General features: G+C 39.6%; 1 protein-coding gene across 8 annotated transcripts in view; it reads left to right on the forward strand.

Moving 5' to 3' along the window:
• The window catches only part of kazna (kazrin, periplakin interacting protein a), a 192380-nt gene that overhangs the window by 96425 nt on the left and 74144 nt on the right, over positions 1-21811 (forward strand). Inside the window, exon 1 of one of the 8 annotated variants that reach the window (XM_069689104.1) lies at positions 108-230. The exons of the other annotated variants lie outside the window; for them this stretch is intronic. Within the exon in view, the coding sequence (XP_069545205.1) occupies positions 137-230 (94 nt within the window). The 5' untranslated portion in view covers positions 108-136. Of the gene's footprint in view, positions 1-107; positions 231-21811 lie in introns of those variants that run through there. 8 annotated transcript variants of the gene reach the window in all.

Genomic DNA, 21811 nt, shown 5'->3' on the forward strand with positions numbered 1-21811 from the left:
TCATTCACACACACAGATTAACGGGGTAAGCTGCGGCGCTCATCTGGGATAAATGCGGTCAGAGAGGGGAACAGCTGAGCAAACGGCTCCGGCAAGAGGCAGAGAGCAGAGTGAGGAGGGAGAGAGGGAAGCAGGGATGACGGACTATTCATCCCGGCGTAGTGTTGGCGACCGGCTGCCACGGTGGATATGCGTCAGCCCTGAACCTGGAAGAATGGGGACCAGTGCAGGTAATGGCTGACAAACAGTTACATACTCAGCTGGGATTGTATTTTTTTCTTTTTCTTGGGCTAACTGCAATGGGATAATATAGGCAAACTAGTTCACCATTTGAAGGAAGTGATTAGGATAGCTGGGGAATTCCCTTTTTTACAGTGGAAAACAAAGAAGTGTCAGGTTTATTCAATCTGTATGAATTTTTGATTATTTTTCCCTTAAGAGTCTGGCAGCATATTAACTTGTTCTATCTTTGTGTTACCAGAGCAATAGTGCTGTTAATATTAGAAAATGGTTATCATACACAAAATAATTGTAAACTTTCCATCTAAATTTGAACAAAAAAAACTTCCTTCATGTGACAGGATTTGCAGAGCACCAGATGTGACGCTGCAGTTCAGTGAGAGCAGTCATGTTTTCAATCAAGCCGAGGTATTATGCCGGGACATGCACCCTTGTTGTACAGTACATTATGAGGCCAGATGGCCTGATGCTGAGTCAGTTGTGAACCAATGAAACTGATGTCATTGGGATACATAACAGTGACTTGCCACATTAATCCTCCACCTCTTTGTGTGCAGATGAAAGGAGCAGTAACAGTTGAAATGGTCATAACCTTAAGTATGCTGCTAAGATGCCAAGTTTGTACTTGAATTGTCGGATTAGATTTTGGGGTCCGTGAACGCATCGCAGTGCTTTTCCCAGAGAAAACAATCCACCTGTAAGAAAAGCTGAGGATTTGTGACAAGTAGGGAGAACTAGCTATCAGTTACATGTTATTCAACACCACTGTAGTGTCAAACACATGAACCTGTCCCTCATCTATCCACACAGAAAAGTCAGAACTAATAGGTGGTGCTCAGTGCAATTTAGGTTGCAAATTGAATTGTGTCACTTAAAATCCTCTTTCGTCTCAGGGCTTTCAGAGGTTGTCATCCTCTGCACCCATTCTGTTACCCAGCATAATTTACTCACACTGAAACCACCCTTTCAGTGTCGCTACAAGCTTTAGGAATTACCAAGCGAAAAATTAACTGTGATCCCACAGTCTTGTTTTGGCACATTGACATTTCTAGGACGGACTTGTTGTCGCTGAGCACACTGTGCAAAACTGCATGGGCGAAATAACTTTGTCAAAAGAATATCTGCTCATAGAAGACTAAAAAAAAAAACATGCCTCAAAAGGAATATCGACTTGAACATCTAGAGACATCATGTTCAGTCTTTGTTTGTTTTTTACTTAAATTTTGACATGTAAGGGATTTGTTTGTCTGGTTCTCAGCAATTGTTCTCTTTCATGTCCAAAAAGATTTGACGTCCAAAGACAGTACCATAGTACCCACCTTTTCATGGGTTTCAGAAAAGGTGTTTGTCAGTTACTCCTCCTGGTGTATGAGGACTCAGTACATACCCACAGTCTATTAGGCAAGACAGTTGGGAAGTCTGAGCAACATTTTGATCTCTGTCTGATCAAGCTGAAGGATGTTTTCTTATAGGTGGCTGGTTTTATATTTTCATCACTTTTTTTTTTGGAGTGCTGCTTTTGCATGTTAGCACAAAACACATCCTTGCTGCTTTTATGGATCTTTATGCTATTCTTGCAGTATGATTTTGAGGTTTAACCACAGCTATAGATGTATTTATTGACTGACAGACTCGGCCTACATCCTTCTAAAATTCTCAACTAAAATCAATTTTTTTTTTGGTTTGGATTTAGGATTTGGTCCCAATCAAAGCGTTGCATTCTTCTTTGTAGAAAAATACATTCGTAATGTTTGTAGCGTACCTTTATAGTCGAGTGCATAGCATAAAGTCTGTCAAAAATGCATAACTTTGAAGAAAACAATTGTAAGCTCTGTCTTACAGTGTTGTCTGTGGCGGACGAGGACTACAACATAAACTGCACAGATTCAGAAGTCCTGAACAGATGGTTTGTTCAACGGCGCAGATGAGAGGAAGCTGGAAGTGTGTGCGCACAGATGGCTGCCCATACCTGTTTGAACATGTGTATGTGATTTTATATTTGTCCTGTGTGTGTGTGTGTGTGTGTGTGTGTCCGCATTTATATGTAGTGACACCTACAACCCTGTGTCCTCTTCCTGTAGCAGCAGCAATCCTCTTGTCTTGTGCTGTCACCTTGCCAAATTGGAAGAGCAGCTGATGGCGGTTATCAAATTCCCACTCGTTCTCTGTCAGTCTCTTTACCATTCGTATCCAATGTACAAACCGTCTGCCAGTGTCTCATGGGGTTCTCCCTGGTAAATCAAGGTTAAATCAAATCAGTTCCCATGTCCACATGATTAGGCTTTACCAAATTGTTAATTATCCAGAGCATGGGGAAGCTGATGAAAGCGATGGGCAATAAGAGAGTGGCTTGGGAATTAAGGCACTTTGATTGAATCCTGTAGCAGAGTACTCGATTATACAGTTGTGGTTGTGTGTTTACTTTCTTGTTCCAGCTTCTCAAGTGAGAGGATTTGTATAAAATATTTAAAAAAAATTGTCCTCAAGACGTTCTGTTCTGAGTTGTTAGCAAAATTAGCAATTTTAAGATATCGCCTTGGTCCTTGGGAACGTGTGATTGACATTTGTTATTTGTTTTGGCGTTTTTTTTTTTATAGTTGGAGTCCGTATTCATTCATGGCAAAATTAATCGAGAGAGATATACATTTGACTTTTCACTCGGCGAGGACACTGGCCTGGACTTTAGCCATTTCCACAAATGTGGTTGTGCTTTCATGACTTCGCAAATCTGCTAGACGACTTTCATGTAGTCAACAAGCACTGTGCCTTAGGTCAACCAATATAACTGTCAGACGTCAGACCTCGAAGTCTTTTTTTTTTTCTTTTAGCCTATAAAGTGAGTCATTTGAAATTTAGCTCCAGTGCCTGAGCTTTCCTTCTGTTGCTCTGCCAGAAAATGGCTTTGTCAGGCTATTTTAGCTGAGGCTTCAAAGATTACATTTTCCCAGATTTGCTATTCTGGGAGTAAAATGGCCTTTGCGGTGTAACAGGCTTCTGATGGGAAATGCTTCCAAAGCCCAGGTCACTGTGACTTTTGGGCCGATGGAGATGTGGATATAGTGTAAATCTGTCCTGCTGGTCAGCGTTTGAAGGTTGCGAAACAGAAAAAAACAAATACATATCCATTAAGACACAAACGCACACCCTCCCTCTCTTATTTTGATACACATGCTGTTTAATCTAGCCTCTGTGATGACTGACAGATGAACCGTTCATATCCTAAACTTTGGTCACATTCTTGGTAGTGAGTTTAATCTGCCCACACTCAGCTTTTCCATATAATCTCAAGAACCTTCTTTAATCCACACATGTCTGCAAGCTTTCACTATAAGCCTCTGGAAAGCCACACTTTGCATGTGTGTTTGCGTGTATGTGTGTTTTTTTGCCATGTTTGCATGCATTACCATGTCTCCCCAGCTGGTGCATTTGCTGGGTTGAGTTTTCACACCACTCAGCAGCAGTAATGAGTATGAGACTGGGTGTGACAGGCGTCTCAAAAGCACCATGCATTATTTAACTAATGGTCAGGTAGCAGATGCTGGAGTGCCCAGTGTCCCAGCAGGCAAAGGCTGCTCTCCACTATCGCATCATTTTTTTCAGAATAAGATCAGTGATGCTTCTCTCTGCTGGTTGGTAAATTCACAGTGATTTTTTTTGGGGGGTATCCTCCCACTAGTTAATGTGGCCTCCCTGGAGCTGATGTTAGAAAGCCTAGAGCCACCCACAGTTTTAAGGGCTAATATTTTCTCTCTGGGTGCAGAAATACCCATCACATTTACATGATCAAAAAACCAAATCAGACGAGTCACAACAGGATGCCGAAGCAGTTCAGAGATCTACTTTGCATTCCAAGATAAAGCAAGCTGTGCGCACAGTTTCATTTTGGCTCCACATTACAACATTACTTCATGTGGATATATTTTATGTCAAAGTAATGCATGCATTTAATCTTCTAGCACTGTTAGTATTGACAACTACATCTCTCTATGTCAATGGTTTTCCAATTTCAAAGCCATCCGTTTGTATAAAGATGAGGGTGATTAATTAAAGAGATAATTTTATGTACAGACTCATTTGTTCTACACCTGCATACTGCGACTCCTGTATGTTTACCACATATTTAAAATTATGAGTTTTTCCTTAGTTTGGAATCTTATTACCATGTTACAGCGTGTCTTATAATGGATATTTCTGAGTTGTATTCTTGCTTGTTGGTGCATTGTTTTTGCGTTACCGTGCATCTCTGAGCGTTGTGCTGGTATAATGCCACATCCTTCGTTTCTCTGAGGTGGTATGGGGTAGATGGTTTGGGGCACATCAGAGTAATTAAGGAAATTAAATATTAATCTAGTCTCTCTCTCTCTCTCTCTCTCTCTCTCTCTCTCTCTCTCTCTCTCTCTCTCTCTCTATGCCTTTGTTTAAACAACAAGCACATTCATTTGTCCCTCATTTTCATACACTGAGCTGTGTTAAAAATCCTGAACTTTACACCAGCTGAGGCCTGAGCTCGGAATCTAACGATGCTAATTGCAGCCATTCGCTTGGCTTTAGAGTAGCGGCTCAGATGTTGTTTGGACATGGACGTTGATGGTGACACATTGTGTTGTGTTGTGTACTGTAGTGTCATCCAAAGCTAACTGGAGCACCAGAAAGTGTTGGCTGGTGTAATTGGGAGTTGTTAATTAGTCTATTGGATGGAGCTTGTACCCTCCTGAGTATTGCCTTTGTGTGCTGCCCTTTCCTGTGCACAAAGCCAACCTAATACTTATGTCAGTGTAAATGTCTGAATGTGTGTGTGTGTGTGTGTGTGTGTGTGTGTGTGTGTGTGTGTGTGTGTGTGTGTGTGTGTGTGTGTGTGTGTGTGTGTGTGTGTGTGTGTGTGTGTGTGTGAGTGAGAGGAAGAGGGAAATCATAGGACAGTGTGTGTGTGTGTGTGTGTGTGTGTGTGTGTGTGTGTGTGTGTGTGTGTGTGTGTGTGTGTGTGTGTGTGTGTGTGTGTGTGTGTGTGTGTGTGTTTGTGTGTGTATATCTGTTTGCATATATGCACGCGACACTCTGGGGGTCTAGCTAATGAGGCAGTCATTTGTTTAACGTAATCACCCACTAGTTTATGCCACCCGCTTCCCCTGGCACAGGGACAAGCCCTATTATAAAAAGGGTGTGTTTGTATCACATTAGCACAGCAACATTCACCCCCACCTCCCCGTCCCCTCACTCTCTCCATTCACATGCTGAAATGGACCATCAATACTCGGCTGCCAGTGCGCCAGCCAAACATTAGTGACGCCATTCACAAGGGATGCACCAATGGGACAGTCAGTCTTAACTCTTTTTTTTGGGTCACAGTGGTAATTTCCAGTAAAATATGTTCAATGCTGAGAAGAGGCTGTTTTTTTTTTCCTAACACTGAGCAAACAGCCAAGCTGTCAAAAGATGCTTCACATGAATTGCTGCCACACACGAAGGATGAGAGGTGGTGAGATGGTAATGAAGCCAAAAATGTTTGAGCAGGCCTTTTTTTAAAAAAAATTACAGTTTCTCCGTACAGCAGAGTGTAAACAGTTCCTTGCATTTGATGGTGCTTTCAAGCAAATAAAATGTTATTGGCCTTGATGTTTGTTTTGACTTGAGTGGAGTTGTTTTAGTGCACGAGAAGTGGGAACACAAGACCATGGCCAATCATGAGCATAAACCAAACTGAAATATCGCACGAGTGATGCGGTAGGCTGAAATTATTGGCAACTTTTCAGGGTTGGCATACGGTTGGTTTTAATACTGTTTATCTTTCCAAACTATTGTACTTGATGGCCAGTAAATCAGTTAGACAAGCCATTTGTAATTCAACACAATCTGCAAATCACTTGACAGACACCATATCTGATCCTCCAGCTGCCTGTCTTCTGCAAGATAACAAACATCTCCTGATAGGCCGAGAGAGGATCAGCTGCCGCTAATGAAAACAGGCCTTTCATCACTCCTCAGTCGAGAAGCCAAAATTTATAAAGCACAAACTTGGCCTGAAGTGAAGTTATCATTTTTTTCAACGGGAAAAGGAATAAACACCTCACATCAAAGATAAACACAGATATTTCTGGCTGCATCTTTCCCTTCACTAAACAAGTGTTTTGTTTTTGATCTATCCCTCATGTTTAAGATTTTAGAAAAGTAGGCGCAAATTGTACTTGAGGGAAGCGCTTTGCAAATTAGGGCCTGAGTGTAACGAATGGCTTAATCAGAGCTTACATGGAGAAGGCTGCAGACATCAGATGATTGCAGGGCTGAGGCTGGGATCACGCTGGAGAAGTTCAGCTGTACATCCATCAGTATCAAAATCCAAATCATATTTACTTAAGTGCCGTAAGACAGGGAACACATGAAACTGCTTCAAACAAGTTGCAGGGTACAATAAACACGGCAGTTAGTTAATGAAGAATTTACTTCAGAGGAACACTTATCGCACTTCATTGTCTTTTAGATTTAAATTTAAATGGACAAAACATTTTCTAATTGTTCCTCCTCATTCTACACTCATTGATCCTTTTATAGTTTTGCAAATTTGTTTCAAACTCAAAAACTAAAACCCCACATTTGCAAAAATATTCAGACCCTGTCTGATATCACTCCAAATGTGGTCAGGTTTATTTTGTTTGGTTTAAATAAATATACTGGACTGACTAATCAACCTTTCATTTCATATCTAAAACATAAACGTTTGCCAGTGAGGCTTACAACATTGATGTACAGGGTGAATATAAGCAAAGACTTTGCTGATAACAGTATAAATGGACCGTAGTTTTACTAAAGTATTTTGTTGTGTTGAGAGCTGAATCAAGGAAGTATTCTTAAGAGGATCAACAGCAGTGTGCAGATGATTAAAGATTACGCTATTCCACAGTGATCTCCGGTTTTACTTCTCTACTAGCAGCTCAGATGTCAAGCTGAGACATGCATAATGAGAAAATAGACCTGCAACACTGACACTTGTGCATAAAATTCTCTAACTGAACCGATCAGTAATCTTGTTGTTGTTTAGACACTCGGTAGTGCTACACAATATCAGACGAGCATTTTTCCTGGTCTTCTTCAGCATGAAAAGCCTTTTTTGCAGTAAAGTGCTTTTTGATTTGGTATCCTGGGAAAAGAAGGGACTAAGAGAGATGTATGCAAAATGTAAAATATGCTGCCACCTTCCCTCCTGAATAATGAAAAGACCTCACAACGCAAGACGAATCCCACTTCAAAAAATGCGTCTGAAGTCGGAAGGGAACCTTAACCTCTGCAGGCACAGTCACAAGCATTCACATTTCGCATTCTCTAAGATCTGGTTGTGCAGGTTGTGAAGTTGTGAAGGTAGGCAGCGTTTTGGAGAGCTTGCAGTCGGTTTAAATTTGTCGATATTTGTGAGAGTTAAACTTAGAAGACTTTCTGTCACCTCCTACTTTCTGACACTGGTAAGGAGGTGGCAGGTAATGTGATTATTTATCCTCAAGGAAAATGGAGGTGTTGAATTAATACATATGGAGCCTAAGCAGATAGAAAAAGACCAGTAGAAACATTTTGAGCTGAACTTTTGAGCTTACTTGTAACTTAATTTCATAGTCTTTAACTCAGTATTTCAACATTACTGTACACTATCAAAACTCAAACAAGAATTCTTACTGTTGTGTCAAGATTTAATCCATATAACTACTTTCTCTGTACTGCTACCTGTCACAAAAAGCCCAGGAAATGTACTCCTTTGTATGACTCTTATGACTCAAATGCCCTGAAAAGAGTGCAGAAAGTGTCTGAAGGCATACTTACTTTCATTTTGATCAGAGAAGACCATTTGACTCCTATGAGATAATTGTATATAGTCACACATAATGCTCTCTATTATGTAACTTTTTTCACGTAAAATGAAAGAAAAATATTGATCAATTTAACTTGAGTGTGGTTGATGCTTGGAAATAAATTACCAAAGTTAACTGTATTTCTAAATAATTAATATGATTGTTTGAGTAAATAATCCATTCGACACTGAGTCAACTGAATTCAAAGTTTATTTAATACATTTTTCATTAGATTTGACAGTACAAAGGGTACTTTGTCTCTTATTAAGAAATCTCAGTTTTATATTCAGAGTTATCAGGATTGATTCACTTGAACTGAAACAAGAGAGTTGTTTGATTTGTTTGGACAATTTCAGTTTTTACCATAATTGCTAATCACTTAGGTTTTTAAGGCCTAACAACTTGTAATTATTATTCATGCCAAAGACTGTAAGTTGCATTTTGTACCAATATAAGGGAGGGAACGTGTAACCAGATGAGCATCTGGACATTTTCTTTCTAATTGGAATGATTATAAATGCAGGAGGCCAAGAGGCCAGCTGAGTCCCGCCATTGCCCTTGTGCTGTTTCCTCTGGGAGTCCAACTGTCCCATAGAGCTGAGGGCCAAATCAATGGCTCTGATTTGGACTGCAGCTGGGTCTTCTCTACAAACATTATCTCCCCCACCACAGGAGATGCCGGCTGCCTTATTGAAATAAATGACTGTTCGTATTAACAGCTGCAAGGTGCACAAGAGGGAGGAAAGCCATGCATCTAAAAGTGACATGCCCACGTGGTACATATATAATAGCATTACATGTCATTTACGGTTTGATGATGATCCATGATGTAAAATTTTGCAGTTTGACCTGTTTTCATCAGCACCACCTCCTCTCTTCATCCATTTACCACCTGGTGTTTTTTATTTCTTGTGTATTTTTATTACATGAATTACTATGTGAGTGTATTTTGTCCATAACACTTAAGAGGGACCAAGACATAGTCACTGTGTATGTGAGAATATGAGGTGGGCTGTATTCTTAGAGGGAGAATGAAGTCACAACTCACAACCAATATTAATGAATTTCTGCATTTTAAAGTGATATAAAGTGAATTGTATGGAAGAGGTTTAACATGTTTGACTATAAACACATAAGCACAGTATCGGACCCGATACTCAATACTCATATCTATCTGGTGTTAGTGATATAATTACGGGCAGTCAATGCAGCCATTGATATTTGTTGCAGAGGGAGCCTGTAGGCATGTATTTGTCACAGTGCAGTATGTTGGGCTAGAAAGCCACAAATTCTGTACATAATGCAACTTACAGCCTACGCAGCCATGGTGATTATTTTTTATATTGATCTTTGTTTCAAAACTGTTGCTAAGCTCTCCAGACAGGTAAAGTTACTGTATGTAATTCTCACTGCTTAGATTGAGCAGACACTTCGGTCCTATATATCTCTTATAATTGTCTTGCCTATAATGGCATTGACCACTAATATTGCTTCGCAGTGGCAATGAAAACGTTTTACATCATATGAGCACCCCAAAACAGACAGCTGGTGTCAGGCAGCCAGTGCACTACCTCTGCAAAGCTGGTTGGTTTACCTTACAAGTATAATAAAGCCTCCACCACCTGACCTTGCTTCACACTGTCTGCTCGGTAATCTTTTAAAGAACCAAATTGCAGCAGACTAAGACAGCCTTAAGTAAACTGTGGTGCTAATAGTCATATTAAAGCCAACAGAAAAAACCTGAGTTCTGCAAACAATATGAAGCATCCCGTCTGAAAGTGTGTTTCCTCGCTGTCATTATTGAATTTGCAATTCAGACCGACAATCTTTGTTGATATTGATAAAAGCAATTTGTTGAACACATTTGCTTCCTAATGAATTTAGAAATGAAATACAAACAGGCAGAGTAAGGTTACAAACCACTGTTTGATTACTATAATGCAATCTCTCTGGGAGGAGCAGGCCACTGATATATAGCAAATCAAATATGTAGTTACAGCAAGCTTTGAGTTCTAGTAAACCGAGTTTTTGTAGCTGGATTAATGAGAAAATATAAACTCTGTTTGATCTGGAATATACAGTTTCATAATGTAACAAACTGGCAAAACAATGTTCTCTGGCTAATAATGTAGAAACCCAGGGCTTTGGAAGTAGTTTATACCCTTGGTACAGGGAGGAGGTTTTTATTTGATCATGTTATTGAATTGATTTGGTAAAGTCAGGCATTATAGACTCTTCTATCACTGTTTTTATGTTGTTGTTTTTTTTTTTATAATAACCCATTTGGCCCCCTGTGGTTTTCAGAAATGTCACCTCAGTCAGGTCAAACTTAATACTTGATGGAATTACATGACAAATCTTCAATTTGTATCTTAGTCAACTTTCAAATATGGGATGGAAAAAGATTCAGCTTCACTTTCTTTTTAAAGAGGTTTGGGGTGACTTTTTTTGTCCTCTATTTCTCCATCTCATTTTTCTTCCCTCTTTCATCCTCTCTCTGTATGCCCTTAAGGATTTCTGTCTGAAAGAAAATGTGCTTCTTATTCTGTCCTTCCTTCTCTCTCCAAATGTCAGCTTCAGGTGTTTCTTTTCTGCTTGTGTTGGTGTGTTTTCTGAATTCCCTTAATTAAAATTCCTGTTTGTGTAGTTGCTCCTCACATCTCAGCTTGTTTATAGCTTGTCTTTTTTTCCTGTTTGTTTAAAGGTTAGTCAGTGTGGCTGAACTGATATACTTCTCCTCTCTTCAATCCCACATATGAGCTTCCATAAAGTATAATTTTCTCATCCTAGAAAATAAGAAGATCCTTTGACATTCTTGTTTTTACTTTACTTTGACAGCAGAATTTCTTACATTTTGGAGTCATGCCTTTGGTTATCAAGTTAGACAGTCTCTCGCTCTCTAACTCTGTTCCCAAAGGGGCTCTGCACTGCCCAAACTTGCCCTCACCCCCCAACTCTGCAATTTATGGCAGCCGCTGCTGAGGAGATGACAGGATTGTTCCAGGTCAGTCATGGAGCTTTGACCTCCACTCCTCGTTGCCTCTTATCCAGAAAATGGCACACTCGCTTGGCTAAGCCAGCTTGACTTCACCTGAGAGCCTTTAGTCATGGTCTGATAAGTAGTGAACATGCTAACATGCTAAACTGAGATGGTGAACATGGACATTATACCTGCTAAACATCAGCATGTTACTGTGAGTGTAGCATCATTTAGCTCACTACCCCACTGTGCCTCAGTGTAGCCTCACAGAGCTTGTACATCTTGAGAGTCTTAATCTTGTTTGTATGTACGTGACAAATCCTCAGCCTTATTATCTCCTTGTTCTTGTCACTGAATGAAATGCCTTTGTGTTCTACTTACACTTGTCAGCACTTGTATCTCCTCAAAGAACACCAAATATTCCAATTACAGGAAAAACAGTAGCAGGAAAAATTGAAACCTCTCTGCAGTCCCTCTAATGTTGTCAAAATCGAACAGTTTTTTTTTGCTAAAGACAACCATCAGAGATTTTTTTTTGCTGGAATTCTCGCAACTGTTTGGCCCCAATTTTGGATGGATGACCTTTTTGGTAAGCTGTCATTAGTTTCTTCTACGAATTATATGAAATTATTTTGTTGTTGCCTTTGAGATCTTACTGCATGAGACAAAAGAAGCATCTCACCGTGATGTTGCAACTTGAGACTTAAAAGGACCCTATGACACCAGACCTTTGGCAAGATGTAGAGCTACATTCATCAAATCGTCTGTCCCCAGAAATCCTTTCTCTCTCTCCTTTTTCTGAGGTGTCAACTGGCACCAACGTAATTAGAATCTACACGCAACTTGTCAGATTGACTTTCGACAGGCTCAGTCAGGCTTTCATTTTAAGTCTTTAAATCTTCACAAATGGAGTAATCTGTCATACACTTGTCTGAACGATGAGATGGTGAGGCTAAGGAGCTACAAAGTCTATTTTGTCTCTAAATCTTCCCACACTTTTCTCTTATGAATTCAGTGTCAGGGCACTTATAGCGCATCAGATGAGGTGTGTGTGTGTGTGTGTGTGTGTGTGTGTGTGTGTGTGTGTGTGTGTGTGTGTGTGTGTGTGTGTGTGTGTGTGTGTGTGTGTGTGTGTGTGTGTGTGTGTGTGTGTGTGTGTGTGTGTTATTGAAATAGTTAATAGGGGAATCATTAGCTGGCACAGGATTGTGTCAGTGTAGATCACTACTTTAAGCGTTGTTATGCACACTGTCATCCTTTTGGCTGTGCAGCTGTAGAAGTAGTCTGCTGAGATTTCTCATTTGGCGTCCTTCATTGGATTTGAGCTAATTGCAGTTTTGTATGGCTTTGGGGGAAGGAGGTGAGAGGAGACGCTATCATTCTGTAATTCACATGGTCACCTGTCTAACAGAGGCATGCACCAGCCTGACGAGAACAGCCTACTCTCGTTCAGAGTGAACAGAATAAGAGACGAAAGTCAGAAGGAAAAAAAGAGGGGGAAAAATGGTTTCTGTAACTCGAAGCTATTTAAAGGTATAGTACAACCTCGACATGCTGACTTTGTGATAAGTGACTTTGTTGCTTTTCCTGGTCTTAAATTATAGTAAATGTTATATTTCGTTAATGTTTTCAAAAGATTTACTCTAAATTTGTATTGTTTTATCAACCAAGAGAAAATAATCATCTGATTAATGGATAATGAACATTATTGTCAGTTTCAGCCGTACATGAGCGTACATGATATCAAGAAAGGTATTTGATAAAATAATTTCCTGGGGTATATATTTACCAATATCTCTTCATCGAAAAATACTGCTTGGAATTGAGTATTACAATGATCTATCTATATTTAATAAAGATAGATCTGGTAGTCAAAATTGAGCTATAGTCTGTAGATGTGTTGGAATTTTTTTTTTTTTCCCCTGATTAAAGTGAGTCATTGTTGTCTTTGTTTTAAAATGATCAGAATAGAAAGATTGTATTTTCGACCAAGCTATTGTATTGCATATTTTAAAGTATTCATTATGATAAACAAAGAAGTTACTTATTAAATATAAATCAGAAAATACCTTGTGGAATGCCCCAAAGATCCCAAAATTATTAACTGTAACAGCGTATGATTATCCCCATGAGAACCCTTTCCGTACAGTGGAGGGCAGCACAATAGCTCGGCTTACAATTTATTAATGTTTTGTGTGAAGATGATGAGCAGTTAAAAATGGAAATCTGGGCTATGCCTGTTTTGAATCACCTTTTGAACTCATATCAAAGCCCCTCATTACTCCTGCAGCTCTGAAGTGAAATCTGCTGTTTGCCTCTGAAGAATGGTACCTACTGAACATTACTGTTACCATTCCTCCATTAACCATATATCACAGGCAGCTGGGGGATATTTTTTTTCAGTGTCATCGTTTGCAGAGTTCTAGTTCATTTATTTAAATAGCTCTTCATCTCAAATGACTTTACGGACAATAAGGAAGAGTGTACCTCGATCTGTCTAATCAACAATCAATCGCAGAATGAAATGAATCTACTGTATATGATGCAGAAAATGAGATACAGTCACCACAAAGATAAGTGAAACAATCCGATGGAGAGTCTATACAAACTTAAATGGCAATAGAAATAGATCTTAACTCCATCATTATCTGCTCTGTCTGTGCCGAAGTGCTACTAGCACGCAGGTAAGGTTAAAGGGACAGAAAATGTCAACTTCTCCACTGACAAGGTAACTGACAGAAAACAAAGACACAGACAAGAAACTCCTGGCTGCCACGAAATGCTGACTTGGTGAATGGGTATCCTTGAAGTGAAGGAGAGCCCAAAATGACAGAGAGACTCACAAGGGAGATCTAAAGCTAGAGAGGTGCAGAGACAGCCAGAGACACAGCGAAAGAGAATGAGAGATCTAAAGGATTTGAGAGGCAAAGTGACACAGTAACCGAGAGCACGACAGGCCTAAAAAGAGAGATTCTGTGGGGCTGGCATGCCTCAGGAGCCAGCAAACCTACCACAGAGGTTGGACCCTCAGCTTGTTTACAAAGAGATACACAGCTGTTTTTTTTTTTTTTTTTTTTTAACATCGCTGGCTTCCTTTGCCATGTTAGAGGGCCTGAACTCTACAATACCCAACATGCAACTAGACAGACGGGCCTGAGGAGGAGAAGGGGTGTTATATGTGTATAGTGAGCATGTGATGAAAAGACAGAAGTGTTTTTTTCATCAAGATGTTGTGGCTGTAACAATCTGCTTATTTCCAGATTTGATACTATCACAATATTTGGGTACTGATTTGATATATATTGCAAGTTTTAAGTGTTGCAATTCTACAAACATTGCAATTAATATGTTTTATTGGGATTTCTGTAAACTTTTGTGGCACTAGTCCATGGCAAAAAGTTCATTCATACACTTCTGGAGACTTTGAGACTATTTATATCATGAGTCACAATGAACATCACATGCCAGTTAGTCTTTCTGAGTTTCAGTTTAGCTGAATCATAAACCACTTACTCTCTCTTAAAGCCATGCTGAAGAAAAATCTGTCAACTACCACTTCAGAGGTCATTGTAGGTGATAAGCCAATGTAGACATTTTCATGTTGAATTAAATTTTAATTAAGTACTGTGATCATTAAATGAATCAAATTAACCACTGGTGCTTTTATTCTGATAAAAGCACCAGTCTTGGGCCGGCATTGTTAATGTAAATGCTGCTTCCGGTCAACACGTAGTCGGACAACAAAGGTTAGCAGATAGCTCTTAGCAGTTTGTGGAAAGTTAAACCATTATGGGTCAGTTGCACCGTTAAACATATTCTCAGAGGAAACCGGTGACTTTTGGCAATGTTTGAATAAAACATTTGTTCGCATGGCAATGCTAACAGGCGGTTAGCTCTTGCGTTATCTGTTAGCTGCCAGCTGTTATTACACAATTATACTGTAAATAGTAAATTACATATCTATTAAATAATCAACATATCTTTTAAAAAAATTAAAAAACAAAGTGAATTGATTTTTTTTTTCTTTTGTGCCACCCCTACAAATTTCAGATTACGTGTGCACACAGGTTAATGGGAACGATATTCAGAGCTCAAAAATGAGATTAATGAAGAGGCGATGGGCTGTAGGGAGATGAGGGAGTCTCCTGTGGCTCTTGAGGCAAGTTGGCTCTGCATTGCACATGGTGGGCTTATCCACTGGACATATTTAGGGCTACTAACTAGGACACAGGTGTACCGCCTGTAGAGAAAACAGACTCGTGTTACTAAAAGAGTGCGGCAGAGCTCGGGAGCATCGAGAGGGCGATGTGCCTCTTGTGTAACCTTGACCACACAGCAGCTCAGGGCTGTGGAGAGGGTGAACGCTGTAGTCTCGTAGGACAAACATGGACTGCTTGAACACACTGTACAAGATGGAAGAGGCTTCTTTATTCATAAACGCAAGCAAATACCAGAGACACACTCTCCGCTATGCAGTCTGCGTTAATGGGATGCTGCTGTGTAGTATCCATTGCAATAAGCTGTTTTTAACTGAGAGAGCTCACTTAATTTAGCCGAGACGCTACTGTAGGTGACCTGTGACCGGATTGGCTGCTCCACTGTGCTATTTTAAATATAGGACACTATCATATCCAATCAGTCAGCTTCCTGACGCCGTATCTCTGTCTCTGCAGACGGTTATTGGGTGGCTCTGTTTTAAATTCATTCGAGTACTTCATTTTCTAAGGATAATTGTTTTTGTTGCTGTGTTGTGTTCTCACAAATTCCTGGCCAAAAGTAAAGTTAACACAAATACAGACATGTTTCATATCAGGCATAATCCAGCCAGTGTTCAAATTTGAAGGTGCATCAGCTTTTTCTTGTGTTGTAGATTTAAATTTGATTTAATAAAATTGCTATTTTTGCCTATTAATCTACACCAGTAACTCAAAATGGCAGTGAAAACCTGTTTTTCGATTATTATTTTTTTCAAAATATATAAAAAAAATGAAAGACTTAAATTTCTCATTTACAAAAATATGCAGACCTTTGCTGTTGCTCTCCATAATGTTGTCAACTAATAGCTCTTTGCTTTAATTATGCTTGTGCCGTGTGTAGAGCTTCATTGGAGCAAAATTGAATTGGTTGGACATAGTTTAGAAAGGCAATCAAATGTTTGTGTGAGGTCCCACAAATCAAACTCTTTATTCAGAACTCAAAGCACTATTCGCGCATTCAGAGAGCTGGGAATTGGGAACGTTCCCATCTGGGAATGTCCCACCTCTGAGTTTAAAGCGTTCACAAACATCAGCATGTGCTCTATTTGCACTGTCAGAATGCAGGAAAAGTGACACACAACCTCGTCATCATCCAAGTAATCCGAAACAAAGAGGGAATGAAGCTCAGGTGCTGTTTTAAACATCAACAGTGAACAGACTAGGTAGGCGGGGCTAACCAAATCTGTCTGTTTTCACTTTACTTTTTACTTACTTTCATCACAAATGTTTCAATATCGAGTTCAAACCTATGTCTTGTAACACTCAAAAACGTCCCACTTTCCTAATGGGATTTTGCCAGTTCAACAGGATTTCAGGTGTATTTTCCCACTTAGAGGTCAGAAGTTTCCTACTTTACAGTTGCTCCTGAACACACATACGTCTTGCGATCACCAGGCACTGCTCCCCACCTCCCTACATTGAAACAGGTTGGTGGCAGCATCATCTATGTCAGTGCATCTCACTCAGAATTGAGTCAAGTGAATTGAATGCAGCCAATTACAGAGAAGTCCTTGAAGGGAAACCTCCTTTAATGTGCACAAGACCTGACATTAGCGTGACCTTTCTCACCTTTTTCAGTCAAAGAGCAAGGCCTGCCGTCAGTAAGTGAATTTTGCTTTTGTCTCTTTATGATTATTCAACTTAGAATTTGTGAATCCGGTAAATTAATAATGGACAAATTGTTTCAGTCAGCTCTCACTCTGGCCTAGTTTCATTGAGTCTGCTCAAGATAGCTTCTAACATACAGTATGTGTTGCAGGAGATGCGTCACATAAGATCTGAGTCAGCCATGAGCTTGTCAGTTATATATCAGCTGTGGTGGAAATGAGAGAAATAATTGGCAGGTAAAGGACAAGGCAGTTCATATATATAAATATAGCGATAGAGCAACTTGGCGGGGGTCTAAAACCTCCAAGTGTCAAGGTTCAAAGAGCATCAACCTCGGCCTATCTGTCTTCTGCTGCTGTTGGCAGTGTTTACTCAAAACAGCATTTCCCGCTGGTGGCAGGCAGACAGAAATGTCAACACCCAGTAACCGCAGCACTTAGAAACCCCCTCCACGTCTTTGCCTAGCAACACATTGCAGTGGCAGCTTACATCACCCAGCTCGCTGGCATGCAAAACTCTTCGCTACAAGCTTCTCAACGGCTATCTGCAAATGTGAGAGGGCAAAGCGTGGAATATGAAGAAGTGACAGTAAAGGCTGAAAAGGCCTTCAGCTGACAACAATTAGGCCCATTTTGTGATATTATTTTGTCAGTGGGAAACCCGACAGGAATTCTTGGAAGTGAAGGGTGGTTTTGTTTGAAGTTGTGTCTGGAAGAGAAATGGAAAAATTGTCTTTTGTTTTCCTGACTTGGTGGTGTGTGTACATGTACACTTGTGTAAGTTCACTGAACATTTCTGATGTTCATTATTTACCTGTGTAACCTTGTATGTGCTGTATGTCATGCTGCTATTCAGCTAATGATCTATTAGCTTCATTCCCACACAGGCATGGATGTCATGGTGGTCTCCTACAAATTAAGTTTCATGGTTAATGAATTTTCTGCTGGCAACACGTCTTTAGAGACAGAAACTGAGCTTTTTGTCATTTATTACATTAGTGGGACAACATGCAGCCTAATTATCCCTCAAGGAAGAACAAAGCTGCTGTATCTGCTTTTCATTATAAATACAGCTATTATCACAACAAAGGGTAAAATATTCATTTAGTTGTGGATATGTATTGTATTCTCAATCCTTCTTTAATTTTCTTGTTATATTTTTCCCTCTCTTTCATTTTCCAAATAAGTGTGTTATGGTTCAGATTGCAGAATGAGTTCAATTCGTACCACCCACAACATCTTTCTTGACTCCCAGAAGGCACAAATGATAAACATGTTACTGTATTAGTTAAGGCAATTTAACTGTCACACAGTTGTACGCACAGAGACCCATGAATGCCATTAGCAGCTGTTTAGTGACATTTTTATGGTTTTGTTTCATTGTGGAAATTTCAAATTAAATCTTCAAAAGTTATCTGTTGTTGTTATTGTGGGTTTAGTATGTATGGCAGTATGATTCAATGTCAGTGCAATACACCACATGTTAGTGTAAGTTTGGTAGTATTTCCTCTTTATCTGTTGTGCAGTTTTGTGATTGTATTGTAAATCATGTGAATCATGTCATCTCAAAGTACACATAAAGTAATCAGCTTGATTTTCAGTGCAGTTTTGCAATTAATCAGAAAACTTTGAAGACATGTCAAATAGGGCTGCAGATAACAATTATTTTCATTATCCATTACTCTGTCGATGATTTTCTTGATAAATCGATGAGCTGTTTGGTCTATAAATTAAATAGTGTAATAAATAAATAAAAAATTTTGAAAATGTTAACCAGTGTTTCATAAAGCTTAGGCTGGCATCCCAAAAAGTATATAGTTATTTTCCTGATCAACAGGCCACAATCAAAGAATATTCAGTTTGTTGTCAGAGAGAACTAAAGGAACCAAAACGGTTCACATTTCATAACCCGGGTTTAAAATAATTTTAGCACTTCTTTCATTTTAAATTGACTCAAAATAATAAATTAATTATTAATTTGGCTGCCAATCAACTGATTGGCTGTAAATGAGAGGGTTTACTTTGTGGATTGTGGCATGAGTCACCGTTTGCATATTGAAATCAGAGATGTGGACAAGAAGCATGCTTAACTTGATTTGAGCAGAAAATGTCCTCCTGTGATTGGTATATGTTCGATGAAAGGCCCTATAAACACCAGCAGCTATTACAAAGAAGAGCTGCATGCACTGTATAATAGGCTACTGCATATTTTGCATATTTTTCCCCTCTGGATGTCATTATTCTGACAATGCTAGTGCAAAGATATAACCATAGCGCAGTTAAAGGGTTATATGGGGACGGTAGATTTTCCAGAGTTTAGGGTTAATGCCCGGGTTTGTTGTACATTCGTCTTGCTCGAAGGAAAGGTTTTACAGCCACTGAGTTTTCCACTCGGTTCTCTCATGGCACATTGACTAATGTGACCACTCTAGTGCCAACCCCCAACCAATATGTCTCTTAGGAGCTTGTTAGCCACAGACCTGCACTGACCCAAACGCCCTCGCCTTTTCCCTGAAAGCTGAAAAAGTTACTGACTTTATTTTTTTTATTTTTTTTCCCTAACTGCCTTTTTAGATAGGAGAACTCAATTTGAGGCAACAACGCATTAACCTCTTGGTGTCTTTAGGCCTATTTGCATTGTTGTGCACAAATAAATATTATCATTGATTGAAAAGAACAGGAGGTACTTTATTGTTAGTATTTGATAATAATATCTGAAATAAAGTAGTTGGAAATATAGTTTGTCTTACACCAGTGCTTTTTTTTTTTTTTTTAATAACAAGCTTTACAGTCAGTTTTTTCCCCAGCAACAATTACTTAACATTAACATATAAATAAAAACAATATTTTGCCAGAGTTGGTGAGCACACTGTGTGTACAGTAGATTGATCCATTATGGCTGAGAACACTGAAGCTCAGATACTGATTGGTGCTGACTGTTTCCCCCCCCAGCCCACTGCCCCCCCCCCCTGAGATTTCCTCCACAACACACCCCTCCCAATCCCATTTTTTCCTCATTTGCCAATCAATAAAGCTCTGAAACACACCTGAATGGTTTCCACATCGATGCTGCTGCTGCTGCTGAGTGCTTTGGTGGAGTGATGAAAAGGCTTTATAGAACCCTAATAGCTGTCACATGAGCATCTGGAGACGCTGCAAAGTTATGGATAAACTTTAAAGAGGCTTTTGGGGTCATTATTTGTGTTTATGTGAAAGTGAGACAGAAGAACTCAATGATGCAGCCAAGTTTCTCATTGTTTAAATCCAATGGGACAGCTTTATATCCATGTATGACCCAATTTAATCATAATATTCCTCTTTTTTTTTATGGTTTTACGTCAAGTTCGTCCACACACATAACAATTTATAGCATTGCTAGTGACAGACGGCCTATGAGACATCTTGACCTTTTAAGTCTGTATATTTGGAGTGTGTAGACGTAGGGTTTATTATTATTAATATTATTAAGAAGAACGTAATATTATTAACCAGAAACTATTGTTTGATTGATAGCTCAACTGAACAGCGATAAACGGGAAAACAGACCTGAGTTCATAAGCACACATTTGTGGGCATGTCCTTACCAACGATAGTACCAAATGTCGGCGGGACAATAGTATGAAGGCCAGAGATGGAGACAGTTGATTCGGGCCCCGTTTACCATTAACAGACGATTATCTGTGAATCCCAGTAGTCTCTTTAAAATTACCCAATATGAAATGGTCACTGCAGAGGTGGGTGTCGATGATGATCCTGAGCAGTCCATCAGTGTGACTCTTCAAACAATCACTGCACCTCTTCATCTTATCCTTTGGGAATTGAAATGACAAAAGCATAGCTAGGCTGGAAACTGGAGGCTGTAGTTGGTGTAATAACTTGTGATCGAGTGGGAGAACCATTGAGGCCAATACGCTCTATTATATTGTTGCTGTAATTTCTGGGCACCCCAAGAAATCCTGAACTTTTTATTTTCCTTTTATTATAGTATAACTAGATAATAAATGGAATGAAATCTGTTTTTCAATGGTGACCAGGCCCAGAAAGCATTTAACAAGAACTCAGAAATGATGAAAAACAGTTTCACGGTAACAATTTCTAACTCCACAATTCAGTACGACACAGTTCAGAGTTTTCACGTTTTCAACAAATACTTTCACGCGTAATGTGTTTGGAAACAAACCCATGAAAGAAAAAAGTAGAATCATTAAAAATATCCAGAAATGCTAAATAAAAATGTTCTAAAATGTAAATATGCCATGACGTGACCATAATTTAACTTTGGTTACAATATATGCCTTCTGTTAAGTTTTGCTTTCACCCAGATAAAGTTGATAAGCACTTTTGTTCCTTTCTAGTTCCCCACGCTTTCCACACACACACACACACACACACACACACACACACACACACACACACACACACACACACACACACACACACACACACACACACACACACACACACACACACACACTTACTTTCCTCCAAAAACACCTGGGAGTCACTCAATGCTTCCTCAGCTATCTGCAGTTGCCTGTTGAAGCTCTCCATTGGAGCAGCAAGGGGTTAAGTGGCTTGTTGAGTAGAACCTCAGCTGTAGCTGCTGATGAAGGAGGAACTCTTCCCCATCCACATTTCCTAAAGGAATCTCCTATCTGAACCCTTTCACCTGCTCTCACCAGCTACCATGTGGGCCGAGTTGCACGTTATCTCACTGCATGAGAATCGCATACAGTCAAAGACAGACCTGGGCATTGTACGGCCCCCGGGTCACATCTGGCCCTTTGGCTGTCCCTGACCGGCCCGCGTGAGGTCAATGGTAAATTAGGAATCAAACGTAAATAAGTGTACATCATGCATGTGGAACCCAGGTAATGTTCAGTAGCCCAATTTACA

Source organism: Brachyistius frenatus, unplaced genomic scaffold (assembly GCF_029030835.1).
Source record: "Brachyistius frenatus isolate BFR_SWC_R1_liver_20210118 unplaced genomic scaffold, ASM2903083v1 Contig_6, whole genome shotgun sequence".
NCBI lineage: Eukaryota > Metazoa > Chordata > Actinopteri > Embiotocidae > Brachyistius > Brachyistius frenatus.